Source organism: Notothenia rossii (assembly GCF_949606895.1).
Source record: "Notothenia rossii genome assembly, chromosome: 9".
Taxonomy (NCBI): Eukaryota; Metazoa; Chordata; class Actinopteri; order Perciformes; family Nototheniidae; genus Notothenia; species Notothenia rossii.
The window spans coordinates 65,105,129-65,131,857 of NC_136907.1; the positions used below are offsets into that span (position 1 = coordinate 65,105,129).

The following is a 26,729-nucleotide window of genomic DNA, read 5'->3' on the forward strand; positions in this document are numbered from 1 at the left end:
AGACAAATGTCATGATTGGTCACCTGGGGCGTAATAAGTAGGATATGGCCAATGGTAGGCCAGACAGTGGGGTTGACACTACCTTGTAAAATATGTCAACGCTTAGCAAGCATGAGAAGAATAGCACAAACCAAAAAAGTTCAATCAACAATAAGCTTTTATTTAGCAACAATAGAAATTCTGTTCTGATACCCAAAAGAGCGATAACAGAATAGAACCTACAGCATCTATCTACAACTTTAGAAAGGGAATATTCAGTGCTTGATTGTGAGGGTAAGGCTTGCACAGTTATAGTGATGCACATGCGTTTATTGTCATAGTTTCATTTTAAATAGATATAGCTAAATATAATCAACTATGGCAAGACTTTAACAAACAAACACATTTCATAAGTGCAGAGCCAGCGTCCCTGCTTTAGTATAGTTAGAAAAAAGTTCTACTGTGTCCAGAGTCAGGTAGACTTATGTGCAACGCTTGTAGTCTCTATACAGTACATAGTTAAGGACTTAATGACATTATATTTAAACATTTATTTAATTGAAAAAGCTTTGTTGTGGTAGTGGATATGATTCTTGTAGGATGTGGTGACAATTTCCTTGCTATTAAATTCACAGAGAAACGGATAGACAGATCTACAACTGATTGCAGGACAACCGAAAAACAATCTGTTAAATTAGTCAAATTACATGCACCATTAATTTAGCTACAAATTGAAAACATAGGGAATGTTTCCAAATTGCCTATTTGCAAACCTCATTGCACTATATAGTATGCAAGCAGTGTCCGAGTTATATCAACTCTTATCAGTGTGCTCAAAATGCATCGTGCGCTGAAGGAAAATGTTTCCAATACCAGCAGGGGTTATCCACAAACAACAAAAAATTAAGGTTGCACTCCATCTATCTTAACACATACATATTTCTAAAATACATTCTAGTTTTTCCAATACATGCCTCTACCATACTCAAGTGGACATGAACCACAATAAATAAGAAAAGGTTGTTGTGCTTCATTGTTCACACATTGAAGAATGTCTCTGGTTTTCAGTCAGTGTTGCCTTCAGACTTTTAAAGCATATTTGTTTAACCCTACCTGGTGTTCTGCAAGAGCTCCATGATATTAAAGTGGTGCAGGGACGACGCATTTTTTTAGGCCGACCTGGAAGTTAGCACTGCATTGGTTCCCATAACAAGAAGTCAATAGGATGTTTCTATCAGGCTTTGGATTAGACTCTTAACTATCTCAATGACAAACAAAAGGTTAAGTACACGTATTGTTCAGAAAGACAATCTTAACAACTTAAAGCCACATCTATTATTGAGGCATACATTCAACCGCCAGGAGACCATAGCTAACTTAAGGCTATAAACAATCTACACAGTTGCATAGCTGAGGTCACCACCACTATGCTAAAGGCAGACTAGTGTTTGGCGTGATGCTGTTTAGTAGTTTAATTTAGCCACTTGTTAGCAACCACCTATTTAAAGACAGGTAAAAGCTTAAAGCGTAGTATTTATGTAGAGCAACAGAACAGTACTATATCTTAAACTAGTGTTAATCACCAACCTCAGTTATTTATATCAAAAGCAAGTCACCAAAAGCATATTAAAAAAAATACATATTGACTTTATCACAAAGGATCCGGAAGTGTTAAATGCTAACTTATTTACAGATTTAAGGATTCATTCCTGCACCACTCTATAGTTGCATCTCCTATGGAGCCCTTGCATGAACCCCAGTAAAGCAGTTAAAGTTCAAAGGTGGTAAAAGAAGACATCCGTTTGTATGCAATTTGTGTGTATTTTCTACATATTAGTAGATTTCAGTTAGATTAGTGTAGTTTCTCCCCCAGTAGCCTTTCGAGTAGAGCCAGTCCTGAGCTTTGGTGTGAGGGTTGGGTCCTTGTTGAAACCACCTGCAGAGTTTTAACAATGATAAACGTCTACTTAATAAGAGTAAAGCACTTTGAGGTAGCAAATAGATTTAAAAGTCACAGACGAAATTAAAAACACACAAATATCACAACACTACAAACATTATACTAGTCCTCCTTGTTCAAACTAAATTCCAATGAAATGTATGAGTGTCTTGTCAAATCCATCAATAACACACAGCTGTAGTTGCATATTTTATCCTGGGGAGGGTGGTGTAGTGCAGCACTTCACATAAGCAAAAAGCAAAGCTTAAAACCAAACCTTGGACCAATAGCAGCGCTCCTTCTCAATTATTATACAGGGTTGGCATAATTGATAACACAAGACAACAGGGAGGCAATTAGTGTAACAAATAGCAATGGGGCAATGAGCGCACAGCATCATATTTACTAACTAACCTGTTTTTCCATTCATCTGTTGATTTGGTGTGATTTTTCCGGGCCATTCTCTGTTTTTCCTCAAGTCTCTTCTTCTCTGCACTTGCCAGATCTATAAAAAAAAGTTATAGATTTAGAAACATGAATACCACCAGGGAAGGTATTTAAGCAGATGTAGTAATGTGGCCTCATTCTAGGTTATACAATGTACCTATATCTCCATTCTCCATGGCGCATATATCAGGTCTGAAGCGACTGTCTGTTTGGGGAATCACTCCCTCCATGCTCTTCTCCAACTCATTAAGGTGCAATGCGAAGGAAGAGAATGCATAGAACTGCAAGACAGAATATATTACCACAACATTTCAACTGTCAGAGGATGTGCAGCAACATACAGGGTTTCCTCACATTTCACATTTCCGGACTTTTCAATAGATTTTCTACTTTTATCTTTTCGTTATGGAAAACAATACTTTTCTTTTTTTGCAATACTCTTTTTTCAAGACATGAAAATCACAAAACATCTAATTCAATACTTCATATAGGATTCCACATCATACAAAAGTCCTAACATTATAGTTTCACTATGTAAAGAAAGCCATAAAAAAGTATAACAAAAAAGACTTCAAGAAGTCCAAGTTGTTATAAAAAGGTCAAAAGTCAAATATTATTATTTATCAGAAAAAAGTCATAACAAGTCAGAGTAGTGTTGTTGTTGTCCTGTCTCCGGTACCTTGGCGGAGTTGTCTGGCCGTGGCGTTATCTTCCAGATGAGCTCGCTGCCGGGGATCACCGTCACCGTCTCAGGGTCAGGTGGAGGAACCTCCTCCGGCTCCTCGTCCACACTGCTCTGGGGTAACGGAGACACACAGACATACTGAACGTTTTACCCAGAAAAAGAGGCAGAACACAGTAGACTTTTAAAGCAATACAACGTAATACCTGTTTATTCCCCTTCTTTTCATCCAGATTCTTTTTGTCACTCTTTTTGTGGGCATCAAAGGCAGCGGGGTCTACTGTGTAAAGGCAATCAGTCCATTTGCCATATATTGCACAGAGCTTCTTTTTGCTGCAAACGTACGAAGAAGAAATGCTATAAAAACACAGCTTTGGATGCCTTTGATATTTCAGTGTAACTGTTCTGAAAGCTTGAGGAGTAAAACTGATATGACAAACTGATTAAATCACATAAGACACAACTGTCATATTCACGTTGCTTTCAGGCAATACTAAACATCAGAAATTCTAAAAAGGTAATCACAAATAAGGAAGATACCTTTTATCCAAGATGAATCCCTCCACTTTATGTAGCTCTTTCCCAAAGAGGCCACATGGTTTGAACGTCATGCTGCATCTCTCTCCGGTCCTGCCACAGAATGACAGACTGTTTACCAATTCTCTTTCACTTTTCTCCTTCTGCACGCTGAGGCTCTCAAACATTCATTATCCTGCTCCTCTATTCTTATGGCAAGTGTCCCAGTTCTGCTTCCATGATCAATAAACTGAATCTCAAAGTAGACCAACACCCCACTGTAGAGCGCAGAGAGAAGAATATTCTCATGCACCCCGGTCTCTGTGCATGCAAATTCACCAGGCGAGAACGCATTTGCAGACAAACAGAGAAGCACAAAGAGAAGGGAATCATTCTTACTTGTGATTTATCACTTCCACACTGCCATACTGCTCAATCCAAAGCTGACCGACAATGATGTTATGGACACAGCAGGTGGGGTTTGTCCAGGTGTAGCTTTCATTATATCTGCAAAAAAGGTAACGATAAAAGACGACGGTTATTCAAAAAGGAGTCAGGGCAGACCTGTAAAGCCGTTTTAAACTGTGCACTCACTTGGGCAGCTCCAGTGTGATGAGTCCTTTGGGCTCAGCTTCTATACTTTTACCCCAAAACTTGAGTTTGGGGTAGATTGAGCCGTGGAAGACAAAATCCTCTTTGAGGCCCTCAGCATGAAAGGCACTGACTGGAGGGTGGTGGCTTACCTGCTCCGACACCCACCTGAAGCCCAGATCGTCTCTGATGGAGAAGAGGGAGGAGTTTGTTATGTTATAAATCTTCAATTCATGTTCAGTTTAATATGACCCATAAAACATTTGTGCATTGAAGGTACCAATGACTCCATTGTCTCACCTGATGAGCTCATAGGTCTCCCCCAGCAGAGGGTTGAAGGGTTTCCCAGTCCTGTCCCACTGCGACGCTACTGCCGACACAGCAAACGCTGCAACACACTACAGAGCACTGGTGTATTATAACCAAATTACAAGTGACTTATTCCATTTTTGATAATGACAACAAATATACTAGGAAAAGAGCTAAAACATAACTTTAATGATAAGCGACAGATGACACTATTTTTTGTGGGGTTTTTTTGTGTAAACTTTGAAGTGCAGTACCTTCATCCTCTCAACGGAGTCTGTAGCTGTGTTGGCCTGGTGGATGAGGTAGGTGTGCTCCATGTACTCTGATAACCGCTGGAGGAAACTCAGAGGCTCATTGAATATCACAGGCATGGCAATCTTTGACAACTCCTGAAAAATATGTTGGAGAAGACAGGATCATTGAAATGTGGAAATACTGTTAAATACAACCATTTTATGACCAACAAATGTAGGTTTTTTAAGATCTGGATGTATGTACTCATAAAATCCACAGTTATATTACATGTTTTGGTTGTGTTGCAAACTGACTCTTTTCTATCTATTCAAACACTCAACTGCAACAACTATGCTTTATCCGACACACACAAACCAAATGCAGTGATTTCAAACAAGGAAAGGAAAAAGTGGTAAAACAATGAATAATTAACTTATTTCTACACAACAAGCACATGATTGCACTCTTTCACAAACTCAATGCGTACCCCATGTCTGTATATCTATCTGTCTGCCCTCTGAATTGCGTATTCATGAATCATTAGCCACATTTAATTGGGGAATAACACATTAATAGACAATATTAAATGTAATTAACTTCAGGCAGGCGCTGGGTGAGGACTAAGCTCCCTTAGGACTTGAAGACACTGATATTAATGACTATGTTCCCAAAGCCATAAATTAGGGAGGAAGTACAAGAGCAATTTATCACAACCCAACAACTTTGAGCAAGGTACATTTCACAAGCCTACTTTGCCCAACAGTAAAGTGAAGCACAACAAATAAAAAGGGTAAATCTGCCTAAGGAAAATAGTCTGTTCTCACCATGCCAATGCATTTTTTCAGGATATTCCAGAGGCTGACGTCATTCCTGGAGAACATGGGAGCCGGCAGTGATGTTCTGTAAAGAGAGGGAGAATAAAGTCAACCTTGAGAGAAAATGTCATTAACGAAGAAGATTGTTTGTTTACTTTTTTGTGTAAAATTCAAACAGCAAAAACTGGCATCTGAGGATAGGACATCTGGTCTCCTCCAAACTCAAAAACAATTGACTTCCATTGCAACAATAATATTTTGCTTGCACTATTTAAAAGCAGACACCACAGCTTGAACCGATGTTTGGATACACAGTCACCTGACACCTGTAAGCTATTGAGCTCTCAGCCGGCCTTTTCAAGCCTCATGCAATACACATGAGTGGATTTACAACTGCATGTGTTGGTTTACAAGACCGGTTATAAGGTACACTCCTTAAATTGGTATTTCATGAAACTTGGCTCAAAACTTGGCTCAAAAACATCAACATTTGCATTTCTTTAGATTCATTGTGGTTGAGCGTTTTAACTCACGCAGTATACACCCAACTGCTTGTCTACTCCCTCTCATATGAAGCCTTTGCTCCTGCACTAAATCCCCTTTGTGTTGTTGTTGAGTTTATCTTCCAGCCTTGCTAACAGCTGTAGTGAGGAGTGTTTTACAGGTATGCTTGCAGATGGTGCCCTTGTTTAAAAGTGTGTGGAAGCAACTACACAAATAAAAGCCATTACTTCAGCTAAATAAACAGAGAGGTTAGGAGTGGGGGTTTGCTCCATCTGTGGGATGAGCAGCGCGGTGATGCATGGCAGACTTTACGTCTGGCCTAGTTTGTGTTCCTCTGCCCAAAACATTTGAAACTGAAACACAGGCCAACTTAAAGTGAGAAAGGACTTTCTATACACGTGGACATGCTATATCCAAATGTTAAGCATTTAGATCTTACCGCCAAAGAGCCAACTGATAAATGCAGACCAATGATCCATTATCCTAAAGAGTGTACAGTATACTGTAGTAAGCAGTCCTTGTAATACAGAAAAGGGAGAGCAGAGAGATGTTGTACAACCCATCTTCAGGCAAACAGGGACAGCTGTATCTTTGAATGACAGGAGCAATTCCAAATAAACAGACACCTCATAAATCCTTAATGCACAACACACACAAGCATACACGTATGCACACAGAGCTAGACAGCCAGTCCCCTTTCCTCCAACTCTGAGCCAGCACTTGTTGAATTATTCATGAATCACTTGTTGGATTAAGGAAGAGAGGCCGAGCCAGAATCAGCATCCACGGAAATGAAAGAGATTGTCGAATCTTCACGGGAATATGAAAAAGAAAACCAGCGCCAATCACCAAGCACTACGTTGATTATTCGCCTGGAGAGTTGGATCTGTCAGGAAAAACAAACCCGGCTATTCTCTGTGGATTGGGTGCTCAAACAAAAACACCTGAATTGAAAAACAGAGCGGCGTGTAAAGCCGGTTTCTCATTACACCGACTGTGCCTTTGTACCTGCCTATCCTCCTGCTTACTGAGATCTGCAACCAGTCATCAGGCACACATACTAAAAAGTCACATTTATGATATTCAATTTAGTTTCAATTCAAAGTTATACACTACTAAATCCAGCCACCAGTAGTGAATATCATCTTAAACAAAGCCTTGCACATAATAAACAGTGAATGGGCTGTATGAAGAGCATTCTGTATTTCCACTTGTCCCTTAGCCATCTTTTAAATCCAGAAAACAAGCATGACATCATAACTGGAGCACATCCCACCTTTGATTCTCCACTCCGTTCTGCTGGGCGGGTTGGTTGCCATGGTTACCCTCCCCTGACATTCCGGTAGGCCCCCTGAGTGCGCTGGGACGGCGGAGACTGCTGCGAAGAGGGGCGTCTCTGCCCTCGTCCTCTTCACAGGAAGGACTGGCCACAGACAGGAAGCCGCTCACCGAGAGCTCCGACTCTGTGGGATGATGAGAGGGGGCAGATGCCAGGTCATGCCAAACACACACACGGACACGGACTCGAGTGGCCGGCTCGGAAAGCTGCACTACACTGTCTGCGAAATAAGCACTTGTGCTCGAGTTCCTCTCTAACTTCCTCCTCCCTGCTGCCAGCCAAACCCCACCTGAGGATTGTGTTCCAATGAGAGGCCACACAGAGGCTTCATTTCCTCCAACATTGTTTGCTCTGTGCTCTCTGGATGCTACTTCTCCCCCATCAGGGACATTACAGGTACTGTCAGTGACACAAAGGGGAGGAGAGGATAGTGTGTACAGTCTAAAGACACAACAGCTGCATGTCTGTGGTCTCTAAACAGTCATCAAGGTTTTATATCTTTACATGTGAAAATATAAATGAGCACAGTTTAGTGTACAGTCAGTGTATCTGGCTAGAGGATAACTCGGGAGACATCTATAAATAATGCAATGATTCCTGACTGGTCAGTGCAGAAACATCATGTAGAAGGAAGTCTAGTGTAAATAATCACCATGGGGAGAAGCTATCTTTGTAGAATCCATTAGAGATGTTGCTGATGTATATGCACATGGTAAACATGCTAGCACTGTACATTTGTTTTGAAAATGATTCACTAAAAGTACTTATGTTGAAAACTAAAGCAGTAAGGCTAATCACCAGCTCATAAGCTCTCAGTAGAAGAGAAGAGGATATTGGCAGTGTTGTCTTGGCAATTTCGGAGACAGATAAGGTGCCAAAGGAGTGTCATTGGGTTCAACCAAATACACACACTAACACAAAAGCACAGTGAAGCTTAATTTCTTAACAGCCTATTATTGTTGTATTTAAGTGAGAATGAAACACTGAAGAAGTTCAAAGCAAGAACAACATGCATTGCTGGAGGTACATGTATGTCAAACTCAATACACAATTACAGTTACAATTCTTAAAGTCACCCTGTGGGGCTTCTTTTTTTTTTTTTATAACCATACAAATGTCCTTTTCTAATAGTTTTCACTGACACACTTATTAAATGCCTTCTTCATTAAAGAATTGCAGAGCAGATTATTTATTTTTTAATGTGCATTGTTTACATCGATGTTTGCAAACCAGCACTCTTCATCCCTGTCCTACTTCTCTGCGCTGTACCGCCTAACTGCTGACAGTTGTCAAACAGCAGAAAAGGGAGAAACCATCGGCAGAAATGTGTGTCCTTTTCCTGAATAAACAAAACAGGGACCCACTAAGAAAACCCTTGTTTTAAGGGAGCTTTACAATCAGAGAATGAGCACGACGTGGCCATGCAACTGTATGAAGAACAAGATATACTATACTAAAGTTCTGATCTAGTTTAACTCCAGTAGTGATATTCACTCCTTTACTTCAGTAACACTCCAGGTATCTCACCTGACACAGCGTCATAGAAGTCATCTTCAGTGAGGGTACTGAGGGTGGACGACCTCCTGCTCTTACTCAGGGACTGCTTGAGTTCGTAGTGGTCGGTTGATAAGGTCTCCAGAGCCTCTGTCAGAGCTTTGTTCTTCTCCTCCTCTTGCTCCAACTGCAGGCTCCACACCTGAAAACACAGGACCACCAAACAGATGAAACGTACACAGACACACATTCAATATATTATGCTTATTTATATATCGCTCTAACATGTGAGCAGTGTATTTGTCATGGAAAATCTGGCAGATTTGTGACTGACTGGTGGTTTGATTGATATGAAGGTATTGATCTGCTTATCTAGCTGCCAGTGTGTGCGTCTTTGTGGTTCTCATGGCAGGTCATTGTTCTGACCCTGCCCACATATCTGGTTTCCTCCAGTCGGAACCAAACACCCCAGTCTCGGACAGCTCTGAAGCCCAGGATTGAGTGTCCCTTCATGGCAACCTGAGCCAGGCCACTGAGGGGCAGACCAGCTGAGTGTTTCCTATTGTCTAACGCTGCCGTTGTACGTCCTTTGCTAACCAAACAGAAGACGGGAAAGTCAACCAAAATCCACAGATGCTCGCATAAATTACATAACATTTGATAATCGCTATAACCACACCTTTTGTTAAATAATTCCAATTAATATAAAAGGAGAGAAAAAATATTCTCAAAGTCAAGAAAGCAATAATTTATGCTCGTAAAGATAGAGGAAAGCCTCCACGGTTTATAAACATTCAGAATCACCTTGGGGAAGGCAGCTGAGAGAAACAGGAGCTTGTAAATCACACTGTAAATCTGAGAATGCAAAGCAGAGCAAACGTCTTCTTTTGAAGACCAGAAGTTTATCCTCATCTCTTATACTGCCTGAATTACTATCAGCTGTGTGCACAGCCATGCAAAGAGAAACACCTGCCAGTGCATCTGCTCGAGGGTAGGGTTAGAATTCATGCCCGTTACTCTAACTCACTGATTTCCTTTTCAGATATTTGGTTTAAACCATCATGGGGGAGACAATGTTTAGGTTATCACCTTCCTCCTTATCACTATAGACAAGATTGTATGTGATCAACAAGGTCCCACAGATCATTTCTAAGATATTAACTGTGATATTCCCATAAAAAGAGTACATCAAATGGCCCTGAGTGACTGTCAGCAGCTCAAACTGTATTTCAGGAACATTAATAGCTCCAGACTCTTGTGGTCGAGATCAGGCCACATGATGGATGAGGAAGTGAAAACTCTGAGGGGCATATCAACCAATTTGCTGATTGTTTTTTTTCTTCAAGGCTGACGATCTAGCTTTTGGTCATAAATATTGATCGGTTTAAATGCACGCATTGTTGATCCGAGTCACACAAATACAAGCTAAGGGTTTATCATGTAAACACTTTCCTGAAATACATTCTGTAGACCTGATTCCTTTTGTGCCGTAGACTTCACTCAGCACAACTTCATCATAGATACAGTAAACAAAGGTGAGAATGACTCATGTGCCACAATACACAGATCATAATTCAGCAACAGAGAATAAAACAGCTCTGGTCCATGGGCTAAAGTTGATATTAATATAAAGCTGAATATCGGAATGTATCCAAAAACACATACTCACAGTTATCCAAGTCCATGCTAAAAAGAATAGACTTAACGTCGCAATAAGATCTTTGCTGTAACTGTGAGAGAAGCTCATTAGCAGCTTCATAAACACGAGACTCAACAGCTGGCTGGCACCTGCAGTCCAGGAGAAACTTCACTGTTGCAGTCATGTCCACAAAAAAATGTATTTTTCCTCCAACTGTGAGATATGTCCTACACACAGCTATATAAAAAGTATGGACACTAATTGGATTTTTATCATGAGGAAAAAATACATCTAGGGAAAAGCAGTATTATCATACCGTTCTAAGTCGTTGCGCAAGTCTTCAAGGAACAAGCTCTTGCTAATGAGACACATTTCACAAAATAGAATGCCCTTGCAAGCCTCCCCAATAACTAAATTCTCTTTTTTTTTTTTAAACGTATGGTTGTAAAGTAAATGAGTCTGCTGTTAGGGAGCTGGTGTTAACACTTCCTGTCCCAGGCACTTGGCTTAAAAGCCCATCCAGAAACAGAACACTTTGTTGTGTAACTATCCCAGCCAGCTCTTTCATTCTCCCAGCATCCTCTCGCCTGAACACAAACAGCGCTATTTTAAGCCCTGCTGAGCCCGGGAGGGAAGCTTCTCCTTGGCCAACACCCCACAGGGGAGAGCATTGTCTTTGTTTTATAAAATGTAACTTTCTCTACTGAGAGGGGAAGCACATTATTATAGCTTTACACACTAAAATATGTAACTGTTTGTTAAACTGTACTTGACTATATGTCGCCTGGAAGCAACTACAACTATTTTAAATCGAGAAATACAGTACCAATTACACAGAAAAACTCTGTATCCCAAGTTTCTCTCTGTACATCCACACCATTGGCTTTAAAAGGTCAGATTCTGATATGAGTTGAGATACGGTTGAATAAACACTTCCAGATGTCGTATGATCTGGATAAGAAGAAGGGCGGTGCCAGGACCAACAGGAACATTTATCTGTGCCCGGTGAAGTCTATCCTGGGGGAGAGATGACACTCAGCAGGTCAGATACCCATGTGGCGATACTTGTTGATGTTAAGGTCAAACGGTACTTTGTGCTTTTTCAAATCCCCAAGGTGTTGTAGGGTGTTTTACAGACTGTTGACAGAAAGCTATGACATACAGCTTAGAAAAAAAATGTTCTGCCAATCTCCTGGCTTCAGAGCAATATAAACTGACAGATACAGTATGTGCATCTTCGTGTCATCACTAAGTGGTTTCACGCTGGAAGCCCCCATTTGTTTTCTTGACAGGTGTGGAAGCCTGCTGCCTGATAAACACTAAGAAAGGATGGGCTTACAAATCTGCGTTGTGTGCATAAAAGTTAACAGCAGAGATTTCTCCACTTTACATTTCGTACAGTCACCAACCAGTCAGTCAAACTGTGCCCAGTATGCACTGTATAAATGTGGCACTCTCACTGGCACTTTTTTCCCCTGCAGCTGCTGCTGAAATGGGTCAGACCACAGATACTCACCGAAGGAGAACACTGCATTTGCTTTGAAACATGCTTCTTTATATCACATATGCCCGGACATCATAGTACATCTGTACTGTACATTACGTACTGTGTAGACAACACATTTCAGTCTAAGTGGCAGCATCAGAAAGGATCTGTGGCAGACAATGCTAATGGGGGATTAGAGTTAACACTGCCTAATACAGCCAATCACAGCAGTGTAGAAAATATAATCCAATAAGTACATCTAGTAGAACCAGTTTAGCATGAGATCACTAGTGGATATAGCGTGCTTGTTAAGACATTTCCTTTTCATTATAATAATCTGGTTGTCAGAAATTAATTGTCTGTCCATAGTTATGATACTTCTTGGATGATGAAGGCTGCCATAAATGTTCTCAGCCTCCCTGTTATAACAGTGCCGAGTTATTCCTTGTGACAGGACAGCAGCTGTTGCCAATTCATACTCACATAATGTGGTTTGGCAATGTACACATCACTGTGTAAACATGCTGCATTTGGGCATTGTTGTGCGATGTTATATCCAGCTGATCCAAAGCAGCATTTGACTGTGTCTGAGGGACATTATGATATCTTCACCTTATAATACAAATACACACACCTGTAGATATGAGAATCCATACACTTATAATCCAAATTGCTGTTTTGCTAGTAGTTTTTTTCAAAGTACACATCATACATTACAGTGAAACACAAAAGACAGCCGCTGTGTTATAATGATTTACAGCCTGGCTAGAAGTGTTACTTTAAATAACACAATATATCCCTCTTTATGCTTTTGTTTTGACAGAAATCATTACACAATGAGAAGATCTCAGTAAAAAGACTCAATGAGAAGTGTAATGCTCAGTACCACTTTAAAAGTGCTCAATTTAACGCTCAGAATTCAGATCATTACATACCTGATAATGACTTCCGCATATTGATGAATACCATACGCATAATATGCCAACGCTCAACAATCAGCCAATTGATTAAAAAGCCACTAAAAACATCAGAATCAATCAATTCAAACACTTCACGCTACAGTGAGGCATCAGGGACCAGCCCATTGCAAGCACAGCCAGTTGCTTAGCCAACAATGAAAAACAACAGATTAGATACAAGAAGAACACCTTTTTGGTTTGTACCTGTGCAGATACTGGATGAGAGTGCCGTCACTGTCTCCTCTTGCTCCTCAGCTTGGATGCTCTGGAATGTGAAAGTGTTCCTGCAAGCGTGTATTTTCACTGAGTGAGGGTGAAAGCATGTATCTCCAGCTGAGCCTGTGAATATGCACGCGCTTCAGTTCCCCCGCTCAATGCACAGCCTTTCCCTAGAGCGGGAGTGTGTATCAACACTGATCTGCAAGCTGAATGCATTGCCAAGCATAAAAGCGGATCTCGCCGGTGTCCTTCCTAGAGTCATGCCACTGATTACCTCACTGTTCCATTACTCTACAGCAAGGACACAGCCCAGCCAATGGGACAGCTGGACAGGGACACACACAAACTTCAAGCCTGCTCCGTATGAGGGAGATAACACTAAAAGGGAGAAGCTTGAGGATTTTGTAATCATTCAATATAATTTACTCAGCCAATAGGAACCGAGCACGTTGGTGAGTATATGGGTATCAATGAGATCTGCATCTAGACCGGGTGAGGACACTATCTAGACCGGGTGAGGACACTACCTATTGACTCAGCAATCATTGTAAGTTATATTCTTGTTTAAATAGACTTCTCTGTTTCATTTATTCCACTCTGTATAATTGTTCTGTAGTTATTGTAGCTAAAACTGCGCTTTTGAGAGATTTTAAATCGCAGATCTGCTCAACTGAACCTGTTACACAGGTCTCAGTGGGTCACGCGCCTCAACCCTGCATTACAATAGGCAGGAACACTCTGCTGTCGCCCATCCGCTGAAAAGAGTGAACTAATTAGAGGGGCGTGGCCCCACCGCTGTGAGAACTCAGCAATCAGGTGTCCATCTTAGGTGGCTCTTTCCTGGAGCGTCAGCTTCAGACTGACAAAGACATTGGAGTCCTGCGGGAGTAAGACTGACAAAGACAATGGAGTCCTGTGGGAGTCACGAGGGAGGCAAAGAGGTGGCAAATCCTACTTTGATTGAGCTAAGTGGTGTTTTATTTTTATTTTATTTGGTTTTCTAGCCCCTCATGCTATAATCATGTGTATTTTCTCCATTCCTGTTTATGTGTCTTCTCGCAATTATCACTGGACCCGTGTATCTCCTAATCAATATAACCGGCCTGCTCTTGTCTATCCCACATGCTCCACTGAGATCCAACATCTCGTTTCAGGGGGCTTGTGGAACTGCCAGTCAGCTGTTCCTCAGGCTGACTTTATCTCTGGCGTGGCTACGCTTCCCTGCAGTCTCTGGATTTCCTTGCCCTCACGGAGACCTGCATTACTCCATCCAACACATCCACCCCAGCAGCTCTCTCCACAGCATATTCCTTCTCCCATACACCCAGACCCTCTGGCAGAGGAGGTGGCACTGGTCTCCTGCTCTTTCCCAACTGGAGCTTTTCCCTCTTCAAGCTACCTAACTTCACTCCTTCCACCTTTGAATTCCATGTCGTCACAGTAACCCATCCTATACAATTAACCATTGTTGTTCTCTACCGTCCACCAGGCGCCTTGGGAGACTTCCTGGAGGAATTAGACAATCTCCTCTCACACATCCCTGAAACTGCCCCTCCCGCTGCACTTCTCGGAGACTTCAATCTCCAGACAGGGAAGATAGCTGAACTAACATCTCTTTTAACCACCTTTGCTTTCTCACTGTCTCCATCCCCACCAACTCATAACGCTGGCAATGTCCTAGATCTCATATTCTCAAGGAACTGCACTACTTCTAACCTCTCTGTAAACCCGCTCCACACATCCAATCACTTCTTCATTTCATTCTCTCTACCCCTTTCCAAACATAACAAACTAATCTCTTCTCATCCTGCACCTGTCCGCCGAAACCTCCGTTCCCTCTCCCCCTCTACTGGTCTCTGTTCTTGGTCCCCTCCTCTTCTCCTTGTACACAAACTCGCTCGGATCAGTCATTAGCCCGCATGGTTTTTCATACCACTGCTACGCTGACGACACCCAATTAATTCTGTCCTTTCCCCGCTCAGAGACCCAGGTCGTCCCACGCATCTCTGCTTGTCTAGCAGCCATCTCTCAATGGATGTCTGCTCATCACCTCAAGCTCAACCTTGACAAGACTGAACTGCTTTTCCTTCCGGGAAAAGATTGTCCCACTCTTGAATCAACATCGGCCCCTCTGTTGTTTCCCCGACTCAGACTGCAAGGAATCTGGGTGTGACCCTAGATAACAAACTGTCCTTCACTGCAAACATTGCTGCTACAATCCACTGCTGCAGATACACTCTGTACAACACCAGGAGGATACGTCCCCAGCTGACCCAGAAAGCGACGCAGGTTCTGGTCCAGGCTCTCGTCATCTCACGCCTAGACTACTGCAACTCCCTCCTGGCTGGTCTACCTGCATGTGCCATCCGACCTCTGCAGCTCATCCAGAATGCAGCGGCTCGTCTGGTCTTCAACCTTCCAAAATTCTCCCACACCAAGCCGCTCCTCTGCTCCCTTCACTGGCTTCTGGTAACTGCTAGAATCCACTTCAAGACACTGGTACTTGCGTACCATGCTGCGAATGGTTCTGGCCCTTCCTACATCCAGGACATGGTTAAACCGTACACCCCAGCACGTGCACTCCGTTCTGCATCAGCCAAACAGCTCGCTGCACCCACACTGCGAGGGGGACCCAAGTTCCCATCAGCAAAAACACGCGGGTTTGCTATCCTGGCTCCAAAATGGTGGAATGAGCTCCCCATTGAAATCAGGACAGCAGATAGCCTCCACATCTTCCGGCGCAGACTGAAAACTCATCTTTTTCGACTCCACTTCGAGAGATAGAATTACTAACAAAGCACTTATATACTAATAAAGGACTGGCTTATCTAAAGCCAGTTGTGTAGCACTTGAAATGTTTGGCTCTATGAAACCTGATGTACTTCTATGATTCTGTTTTCTTCAAGGTCGTATCTTCCTGGTCGATTGTACTTATTGTAAGTCGCTTTGGATAAAAGTGTCAGCTAAATGCCATGTAATGAAAATGAAGCTGAGTGGACTGCAAATTGTCACATTTCTGCATCACAAGGATAACACTGTTTCACGTGCATAAAAACAATAATTACAACAATACACCATATTAGACTAACCTTTGTTTAAATGGCTGCATTTCTTTGTGTGTCAGGAATGGTATGACCCCAAAGGAAACTGTAATCTGTGGAGTCTGTTAGTTCACATGCTGATGCAGGCTAGTTTAGAAAAATGGAAGGTTTCCTATACCTCCTCCTGGTTTGACAGCAGTTCAAGGCACAGATGGAGAGCAGCACAGGTTTCACTGGAGAGCTCACTGGTCTCTTTGGCTTTCAGTAGAAGTGGGGCAGGCAGTGCTGTTTCAAAAACAAAATAAAAATACATATTCAGCGCAGATAAATTGGGCTACAACTGAGTTAGCATTGATTAATTTGTTGTTTTTGTCACGATATGTCAGAAAATAGGGTTAAAGAAATCACAGTGGTGTCTACAAGGCCAACAATCAACACGCTAAAGATTTGCTCATTCAATAAAACAGATTTATGTTTTATGTGTCCATGCTAAAAGATACATTAAAGAGTGAGGGGTTAGGTCACTGTGTCAACTAGCAAAAGGCTAAACGACTCGTGACATTTTATATCCATGCCTATTTGTGACCCCGTCATAAAGGTTGAGCATGTTTATAAACTCAGAAGGTCAAGCGCTGTGGTTCTCAACCTTATCGAGTTTCACCTCCCCCGCAAACAATGATTAGATAAAAGTTGGAAAAAACGTCACTAAAATGTTACCTTCTTTATCGTTCTTTCCACTCACATTTATCCTAAAGCCCCTTGAAAGGACCCGACACCCAGGTAAGTAAATCGCAAGGTTAAGGTTTGGTCTAACAAAATTGTTTTTAAATTCGTTTTTCTATCCATTTACTAAATAATTAATTATCAAATCATTTCAGCACTAGGATGAAATTAACAGAAATAAAAGGACACTGAATTAACAACAATAATACGGGAACAATTCCAGGACTCCTACCACTGTTCTCCTCATTCTTCACCATTGAGAGAAATATTGACACTTCACTCTCCAATTTCTGCTGGGAAGCGTTGGCTGCCTGCAAGAGCAGAAGACAAAAGGGACACTCACTTATTGGAATCCTCCTCCTTAAAAATAGCACTTCCTTCCCACTGCCACCTTATAAAACACCTGATTAAAAAAAGGTCTGACATTTATTTTACCTGAAGGGCTTGTGACAGATTCCTCACTGTTTCTTCAGCACAACCATTGGCATCGATGATCAATTCCTCTTGGGTGCAGTGGCGAGTGCTGTAGGATGAATGTGCCTCAAATGCATCTAACCATCTCTAAGTGCACAAATATCAGAAATATTTACAAATGTCCACCCTTTCGGATTCACTTAGACCAGGGGTGTTCAAACTACGGCCCGGGGGCCAAATGCGGTCTGCGGACCATTTTGATTCGGCCCTCAGCAAATTAAAAAGGTATAATGAAATATGGCCCACAAAGGAAACTTGTGCTTGTCTTATATTACACAGTAGTATTCACATGTTAATAAGACCACTTTTCAAATAAATTCAGTCAATTAAAGTTGGAAACATTTTCTAACATATCTTAGTTGATAAGAATAAAGCCCAATAACTTATTTACATAACAAGCTTGAAATACACCCTTCCTATTTCTCCTTTTTATAATCAATCTGAGGCTTCTGTTTTAAGGGATGAGCTGCCAACACTCACAAACATAATTTTGCTAACTTATAACTGAACTTATGAGGCAATATACCTCTAGTGAGTGGCCCAGCCCTTCGTATATTTTTCTGTATGTGTCCCTCGGTGAAAAAGGTTTGGACACAACTGACTTAGACAAATCAGTCAGATTGTTCAGAGAAGAGATATTGCATTAGCACAGAAGGTGAATATCAACTCACTTTTCTTGTTGCCACTGAATTAGTCTTTGAGGAGACTTTGAAATAATGTACAGTGTCATCAAAACACTTAAGCATGAAGAAACAATGATCCCATGGTTTGACCTAGAATGACACAATTAAATTACTTAGAATCACGCTTGCTGCACGATCTGTCAAACATCACCATGTCATCACAACGGAAACATCCAAGGGGCATTCTTGTATAGTCATGAATGTTCAATCAATTACTACTTACCATGCAGTAGGCTTTTGTTAGAGATTTACACCCTTGTTTTCTGACACCAGCCAGGGCATCAGCCCTGAAAAAAAGAAACAAATGAAAGAGCACATAGACACACTGTATAATAAAACTGCACTAATTGACCAACAGTACACATGTAGAAGCTGTTTAAAGTTCCAGTTTCCCTGAATGCTTTGGGAGCTACTGATGTCGGCATCTCCAAAGATATTTATTTGGAGAAAATTGGATTTACTTTTATTACAGCCACTGCAGGCAACGTCTGGTTAAATGTAGCTTAAAAAACAGAGCCAATCAAGGATAGCAGGAGCAGCTAGAGAGAAACTTCTACCATGACAAACAGTAGGATACATAATGTAATAAAAAACTATATATTTGTTATCTAAACAATTGGCATACAAGTTACTGTATCTCACTTTCTGGGATACCAGGAGAGCGTTCCATCCTCAATGACCACCCAGTGGGATCGCCATCCAAGAAAGCGGGAACTCTATCAGAGACATGTGGAGTAAAATCAGAAACTGTTTTGCAAAAGAAGAAGATATAAATGGTTCAATATATTATAGAACATATAGGTTTGAATATATTTTTAAATCCGTTTTGATAATATTCAAAATAAACTAAGTCATTATATACAAAACAAAGAATAAAAAGGATTTTGAGAAATGTCTTAAATATATAATAATGCTATCGTGTGGCATCATTTATTGTCTTCTGTTTGCGATTGTAGTAATGTGTTATTTATTATTTGCATGTACAGCACTTTGGCTCGACCAAAAATCGTTTTTAAAGTGTGCTATATAAATAAAACCTGATTTGATTTGATAATAAGAAAAAAGTAAAGTCTATACCATCAAATGTGTTTGAAAAAGAATCATTGCCTGACATATTGGAAGTAGAAAAAGAATACACTTCAACATCTGGGTACCTTCCAAAGAGGGCCTTCAATCTTCTTCACCCCACTGCTCTCATCCTTTGTGGAGAACAAAATAATAATTCTCAGACTTGTGTACAGACCACGGTACAGACACAGGCTGATTGAAAGGCTTGAAGAGGTTTTGTTTAGACCAGACACACTCAACTCAGTTTTCCTTTTGTACAGTATTACAGTAAAACCTGCATTGTGTCAGAAGTATATACATTTAAATGTTCTTAGTAGACAAGCACTTGTTTTTTCTTCATCACAATGACTAAGCAATGTTCTGCAGTGAAGATGTGCCAATTACAGTATATTACACATTGAAGCAAAAACAAGGTCGGCTGACTTGCAAGGCTTTGCTCCACAGCCACCAAACCTCAAGTTAACACATTTAGAAATATATGAAAGAGGAGAGTGAACAAATATAGTTGTGTAGACCTTTATCTTGGCCCAGAGTAAGATAGCAATAAGGAGAAAAATACAAACACCTAATAAGGTGCTAGAAATAATTAATTTTGACTCATAGTCAGAAATTACCTCGTGGATAACCCAATTTGGAAATGTTTAATCTACTGGGAGATGTGAAGGAACTTAGTTATTTTTACTGGATATTTGTTTATTAAACTGAGATTTTTCCTAGCTAGATTTTGTCAAATGGTTGTGAAATAGGAGATGCCAGAGGATCACAACAATTCCCTGCTCCTATTAAATGTAAGGGGTGAGAAATGCACTACCTTAACCTTTATATTTTTTTTCCTTATTTTCTTTCAAAAGGAAAACTTCATTACCTTAAAACTGAAAAACGACTTATCTTCACCTACCTTGACTTGATAGGCTGCTAGAATCAGTCTCAGTTCATCACTGCGGGTCAGGTCTAAAGCAGTCTGGTCTGCAAAAGTTAGCCATGCAATAAATTACGTTGCAATACCCAAGCACAAAACTAATAGAACCTACTGTAGTATTTACACAAATGTATATTTAAAAAAAAAGAAATATTAACTTCAAAATGACCAGATTAAACATTATGCACTAAAAATTCATTAGTAAGAGTATAAAGAGATGAATTACCATGGGTGTTTTTAATACTGGGGCTGGCTCCAGAGTTGAGCAGCTTTATAATGCACTGCTTCTGCCCCCTGTAGGCGGCACAGTGTAAGGGAGTGTTCCCCACAGAGTCCCTGCAGTGAATATCTGGAGGTTCTTCTCTACTGAGCTGAAGAACAGAAGACAGGGGGAACAGCAGAAAGCAATTTAACAAAGCATAAAACGCTGACATATACTTATTCAACATGTAGAACTGAGTGTCCACCTTAAGCCAGTGATACAAAACACAGAAAGAAAAGTAAAATGATTTCCCTGATTTGGTTTTCTGGAGAATCTGCTTAGGTCTGCTAAACAATTCAGTAAAGAATGCACATGATATATTGTTTTAGTTGTCTATGATTCAATCTTTTACCTTTCTTCCAAAGCATCAGACATTATTATATTAAAATGTTGGATTTTTGTGACCAGTATCTGGAATGTTAATGTAAACCTGTAGCATAACCCATTCAATCTCAAAACACAGCAAAACCTGTGCAAGGCAGTGGTTTAATGTGAAACGTTCTTTGAGCAAGAAAGAGGCTTTCAAGACTAATATATTCTGCAAAATTATTAGAAAGGTCAGACCAGTTTAGACAGAGTGGAGATGTCCCCCTCTCTGGCTGCTTCCAGAAGCTTCTCCTCCCACCGCCTTGTCTCTCTCCTCTCTGCAGCTGCACAAATCAAACACCATTTGAGAACAAAAGGCAGATGATCCACAGTAATGAGAAGCAATCAGCCTTTAAAAAATTACCCTCCAGCATTGTAATGATTTCATCATCCTCTGTCACATCTTTAGGGATTTGAGCTGTTCCATTGATTATGTTGGAACAGGCATCATACCGCAGCAGCAAGAGAACAATCTCCTTTAAGCAGAGAATAAAAAAAAAAAAATCTGACCATCATTTGTCATCATTTAAAAGTTTGAATAATATCTGGTGGTGTCTGAGACAGTGAATTCAGCTCACAAGTTATAAAGCAGGGCACACCTATATAGTAATGGGCAGGCAAGGCACTCAATGTTATTATTTTTCTTACCTTTCTCCCAGTAAACGCTGCTTTGTGTAGAGGTGTGTCACCCATGTTATTCTGCAAATTTGCATCAGCACCTGCCTGCAAATATGGTAAATGTAGTAAATACAACTGGCTGCAAATACTTACTGCAGATAATATATTTATCTTTTTTTTTTTTTTAATTCTACTAATTCTATATTATAACATACAATCAATGAAACAGACAATCAAAAACAAAATAAGAAGAAATGGGAGGGCAGAAAGCAGAGCTAATTAAGAAAATAGTCCTCCCATTACTCATCCAGTTTTTAACTATTTTGGTCAAGGATCCAAATATTACGGCATAGGTTGGTTTCCATGTATGCAAGTAAAAACACACATAAATAAACAAAATGTTATGTATACAAACACATACTATGTACATGTACTACACACATAGGCCTACTTCAGGTTTCAAAGTATGATTTAAAAAGGTCATTTCCAGGGCAAAAAGGAAATACAATACAAAAATAATGAAAAGAAAAATGAAAAAGAAAGTAGGATAAAGGTTGTTTTTTTTAATCTTAAAGTTTATACTAATCCATGAACATATTACAATACAGTTGAATTTATTATCCTTTTTTTTCTTTTCTTTTTTTAAAAAGGTAAACCAAAACACAAAGACAACACAAAACAAGAAACAAACAAAAGGAGCGTTATATGAACACATCTCACCTTAAGCAGCTCCTGCACAGCTTCCATGTGTCCAGAGCAGCAGGCCAGGTGGAGGGGGGTCCATCCTAAACTGGCTTTAGATCTGGCTTTACAGACACAGAGGAAGTGAGGAACATGATCTTCATACCTGAAGAAGAACATCAGTGCTAGTCGACGGCTAATGGCTAATCTCCTCTATACTTACATCTGCAGTTGATGTTCAGAGAGCTGCTTTGGTTGATTCTCGACTGAAGGAGGCTCTGAATATGAGAACAACTGCCGTCTTTAGCGTAGAGGAGAAGCTTTTCCTCAAGTGTGTTTGCCTCCATCATCACTTCCTTTGGCCCAATAGCAAAGCTAATGCAAATGTTACGGTTGTTACAGATATTGGAGACCAAAAAACCGTTTGATAACTGATGCTAACACAACCAGTAAAGGTGAACAAAGCTTCTGAGTGAAACATTAACACATACAGTCAGTAGCCAACTTAATTTAACGTAGCTTGCTTTCTTTTAGCTTGTGGAGGGAATGTTTAAAACAACAACAAATGTACCCCAAAGGCTAAGGTACAACACGAACAACTTAGCTTGTTGCCTAATGAAATACACGCTTTAGACTTACAGGGAAAGATTTTAAACTCCTACTTTAATCAACTTTCGCGAGTGTGTTTGAGGGTTCAAGCCACAGTTTAAAGATCAACCAACACTACTCGAAATTTGATCATGTCAATCAGCTGACAGCTGTTGGGTCGTCATGTGACCAGGCTGCATGTGTGTGTGTGTGTGTGTGTGTGTCGGTATGTGTGCGAGTGTGGACCAGGGTAAGACAATTCATAAGATATAGAGGTAGGCCTATGCATTAAATAAAAAGTAATGGTAGACTATTGAATGCCATGCATGGAAAAGTGTAGTATCTAATAAAAACATACAAATTAATACAAATGTTCTGAAATATATAAAGTATTACAAGTCCTAGTAAAGTTCATATAATCACTAACAGACATGTTATAGTAGGCCATAATGAATAAGAGGAATTAATTGAAAAAGTCCTAGTATTTTATGTCATAAAAGCATCTTATTATAGTATAAAGTCATAGTGTGCCATAATTAATTTCATTTAGTAATTCTGGTGAACATTTTTTGTATTTTACTTTGTTTTTACTTACTCCTTTACACATCTGAGTAAAGGAATGGTTCATCCTGTTAAGTCATTTGAATGCTTGTATTGCTTGTGCCATAAATGATCACTTCAGATTGAATCTAGCAATGTGTCTTTGTGTCCATATGTCAACATACTACACTGGTTAGAACACTGTATTACTGTATTGATTTTATAGTGTTTATGAAGCCCTCAGAAGACGGAAATTCTTCTTTTGTACACTAGATGGAAGTATTTGCTGCACCAGGTGAGGCCCACACAGGTTAATGATCTGTTTATTTCCTGAGCTCCTGTCAAAGAGACTTGTTCAGGAAAAACATAAAGAAACGTTCACATCGCAGCCACATTTCCATACATACTTTTTCTTTGCATTGAAGGTCAATCCTGACTGAGTGTGTGGCTTTGATGGCCCTGCTTACTTTAAGCATTTAGGTCCCCTGGGATTGACAGAGTGGGTGAGTGAGAGTCATGCTGTAATGAGGGTACAGTAGTGTGAGGGACGACTTCAAAGACCACCTGTGAAAGGAAAGGTGTCTTTTTGAGAGGCTTTTAAACCAGGAACTTCAGTCACAGGCTAGGCTAATAGTCCAGCAGCAAGTCCTCAAACAAGGCTTTAGTTTTCGAGATACCCCTACCCGAGGTAGAACAAATGACAACAATGATTTTTCTTATCTTTAGGGTCTCCCATTAATGAAATTGATTGTTGTCAAATTTTATTTTGGGGGAAAAAATGTTTTTTTGGTTGTTCTTTAGAACTACCCCAATCCCTGAAAGAGAGCCAAATTAGACCTGGCCGAATATGGGAAAGGTGACAAAAAAGCCCATAACTTGAGAATGGCAACTCTATTCCTCTTCAGATTTGCTGAGGTATGAACCAGGTGGCTGTCCTACATCACCAAATGGTCAGACAATTATTTAACTAAAAAAATACTGAATTATAGTCCTGTAAACTTAGCTTTAGTTTAGACGGAAATTGTACTTGGTTGGTGATAGGAACATAGGACTCAATCAATTTTCTCTCACTTATCAGAAAAACAGTAATCCCTAAAAAATATACCATTATTGAATTGTCAAGGGTGCTATTGAACACTAACCAGTAGTTGTATGGAAATATCTGGTACAGTTCTATTGTAAATGAGATTTCTTTAGACATAGGCCTACCTCTTCTCTGATACAGTCAAATTCTGAATGGGGGAGAAGTGGCACAATAGCCAATAAGTTAAGAATGCTCACTCTGATGGTCATTATATTTGGAGAGGGAAATACCAGGTGGCTGAACTACATCACAGAATAGTCAGAATAAGAGTAACCCAATACAATAAAGTGTATTAGTTCTAAATGGCAAGCCTCTAAAACATAGGTGTAAATACAGTAGTACGGGTTTTATTGAAACTGGAACCTTAATTCAAAGTACAGTATACAAATCATCAAATAATTCTGTGAGAGGTCAAGTATATAGATACTAGAATATAATGTTAAATGTCAGGTTCCTCAGAAACGTTAGGGGACACATGTTGACATTCTGCACAGCAGGTGCAGAACTCCGTACAGGGAAGGCCAACAGAGAGGCACTGGCACTTTCCACTCTCTCCACACTTTGCATCTTTGTAATTCAAGTGAGTAATGTCTCTTACTTCGGTGCTGGATTTTTTGTAAATAGCACTGGTTGAATGGCCCCATCTCTGACAATCCACCCCTTGCCAATAGGACTCCATAACAAGGGATTGGGTTTGGCCTTTGACACCATATCGCTGTCGTAAACATTGCATGACCATCAGAGTGAGCATTCTTAACATAGGCTATTATGCCACTAATCCCCCATTCGGAATTTGACTGTATCAGAGAAGAGGTAGGCCTATGTCTAAAGAAATCTCATTTACAATAGAACTGTACCAGATATTTCCATACAACTACTCGTTAGTGTTCAATAGCACCCTAGACAATTCAGTAATGGTATATCTTTTAGGGATTACTGTTTTTCTGATAAATGAGAGAAAAGTGATTGAGTCCTATGTTCCTATCACCAAAAAGTACAATTTCCGTCTAAACTAAAGCTAAGTTTACAGGATTATAATTCAGTATTTTTTTAGTTAAATAATTGTCTGACTATTTAGTGATGTAGGACAGCCACCTGGTTCATACCTCAGCAAATCTGAAGAGGAAAAGAGTGATCATTCTCAAGTTATGGTCTTTTTTGTCACCTTTCCCATATTCAGCATGGTTTAATTTGGCTCTTTTTCAGGGATTGGGGTAGTTCTAAAGAACAACCCAAAAAAACTTTTTTCCCCCAAAATAAAATTTGAGAACAATCAATTTAATTAATGGGAGACCCTAAAGATAAGAAAAATCATTGTTGCCATTTGTTCTACCTCGGGAATCTCAAAATCTGAGGGCCCTTCCTGCTAGACTACTGTATAATACCCAGTAGAGCTGCAAGGGATAGACAAAATAAGATGAACACCCTGTGGGATAGTGCTTAAACACTGAAGCAACTACATCACTTCCACAAACATTACCACAGAGGATTGGGTTTGGAAAGTAAACAAGGCTTGCAGCTGTTAAATTTGTTTAAATCAGCCCTATGTTATACGAATGTTGAAAGTACCACGAGATAACCAGCACAGCTCCAAAGACGCCAACACAGCAGTGCCTCAAAACACACAAGGAATTCAGGGTGTACACAATCATGATGTTTAGGCCAAACAAAGACAAATTGCTCTGACAGAGTTTTTATATCTGGTTGTTGGTTCTAATTACTGCAATGCTCTAGCGCTAATGCTTTGGATAGGAGAACTCTCTTGCATCAATGGAGAAATGGGCAATGTGTCAAAGGTGGTCTTCTCAAGTCATTATGTATAATATGTTTATTTTCATTTTCATTAATTTCTTACTTCATAGTTTATATGACCCGATATGCATATATGCTCATTTAAATTAATTTCTTATTCAGTTTTTCGTTATTTTTATTTGTATCTTTCATTTTATAAACCTGTGTGAATCTGTGCTGTCCTGTTTTTCATCCTTACCCTGTTGCTGTTTGAACTACTGAATTTCCCCATGGGGATTAATAAAAGTCAATTTGATCTCATCTTATTATGCTTAAACTGATCCTAATTTGCTTTATACTCTTGTTGTTTGTACTGATCATGTTTGTATTGATCTTTCAAAAATAATGCTCCTGCACTAGTCCAACACCTAAATAAACCCTATAGGACTTAATACAATTCTGAATAATAGATTACAAGTACGACTACATTATTGGTTTTATATTTAATTATAATATCTGGGAAGTTATGGAAATACAGACATTAATCATAGCATATTCATCAAATCAGGTCTGGTGAGGGAAAGAAGCACACTGGGCTAGTTCTTGCTAATTAGCATGGCAATTATTGTAAGCTGTCACAGTTCTTAAGCAACAGGGTGGACTGTGTGTGCTCCAGAGCGTAATCCCTCACAAATTACAAGATAATAGAGGCAAAGAGAGACCTTCGCTTCAAAAGAAACCAGGAGATAAAATCCCCAGCAGGGACATTTTAGGGACAGTCATGGAGAGAGACGGCGAG

The 26,729-nt window shown here is 40.1% G+C and overlaps 1 protein-coding gene across 4 annotated transcripts; it reads right to left on the reverse strand.

The window, feature by feature from the left end:
* Positions 1 to 139: 139 nt before the first annotated feature.
* On the reverse strand, positions 140 to 22,786 carry LOC307019529 (oxysterol-binding protein-related protein 1-like). Of its 4 annotated transcripts, none has more exons than XM_079650523.1 (27): positions 22,211 to 22,786; positions 22,027 to 22,112; positions 21,337 to 21,411; positions 21,053 to 21,164; positions 20,887 to 20,966; positions 20,287 to 20,431; positions 20,040 to 20,107; positions 19,228 to 19,272; positions 18,716 to 18,789; positions 18,297 to 18,360; positions 18,062 to 18,163; positions 17,352 to 17,477; positions 17,149 to 17,227; positions 16,372 to 16,478; positions 8,883 to 9,051; positions 7,293 to 7,479; positions 5,522 to 5,597; positions 4,718 to 4,852; positions 4,455 to 4,552; positions 4,158 to 4,340; positions 3,963 to 4,070; positions 3,588 to 3,677; positions 3,254 to 3,380; positions 3,045 to 3,161; positions 2,523 to 2,646; positions 2,333 to 2,423; positions 140 to 1,915 (listed from the first exon to the last, which is right to left on the reverse strand). In XM_079650523.1, the coding sequence occupies exons 1-27, from the start codon at positions 22,335 to 22,337 to the stop codon at positions 1,813 to 1,815; spliced, it is 2,898 nt and encodes a 965-aa protein (XP_079506649.1). In that variant the 5' UTR covers positions 22,338 to 22,786; the 3' UTR covers positions 140 to 1,812. The 4 variants fall into 4 exon arrangements, with proteins under 4 accessions (XP_079506649.1, XP_079506648.1, XP_079506650.1 ...); XM_079650522.1 differs by having other exon boundaries at positions 20,887 to 20,972; XM_079650524.1 differs by having other exon boundaries at positions 20,887 to 20,972; positions 22,027 to 22,108; positions 22,211 to 22,342.
* Positions 22,787 to 26,729: the final 3,943 nt, after the last annotated feature.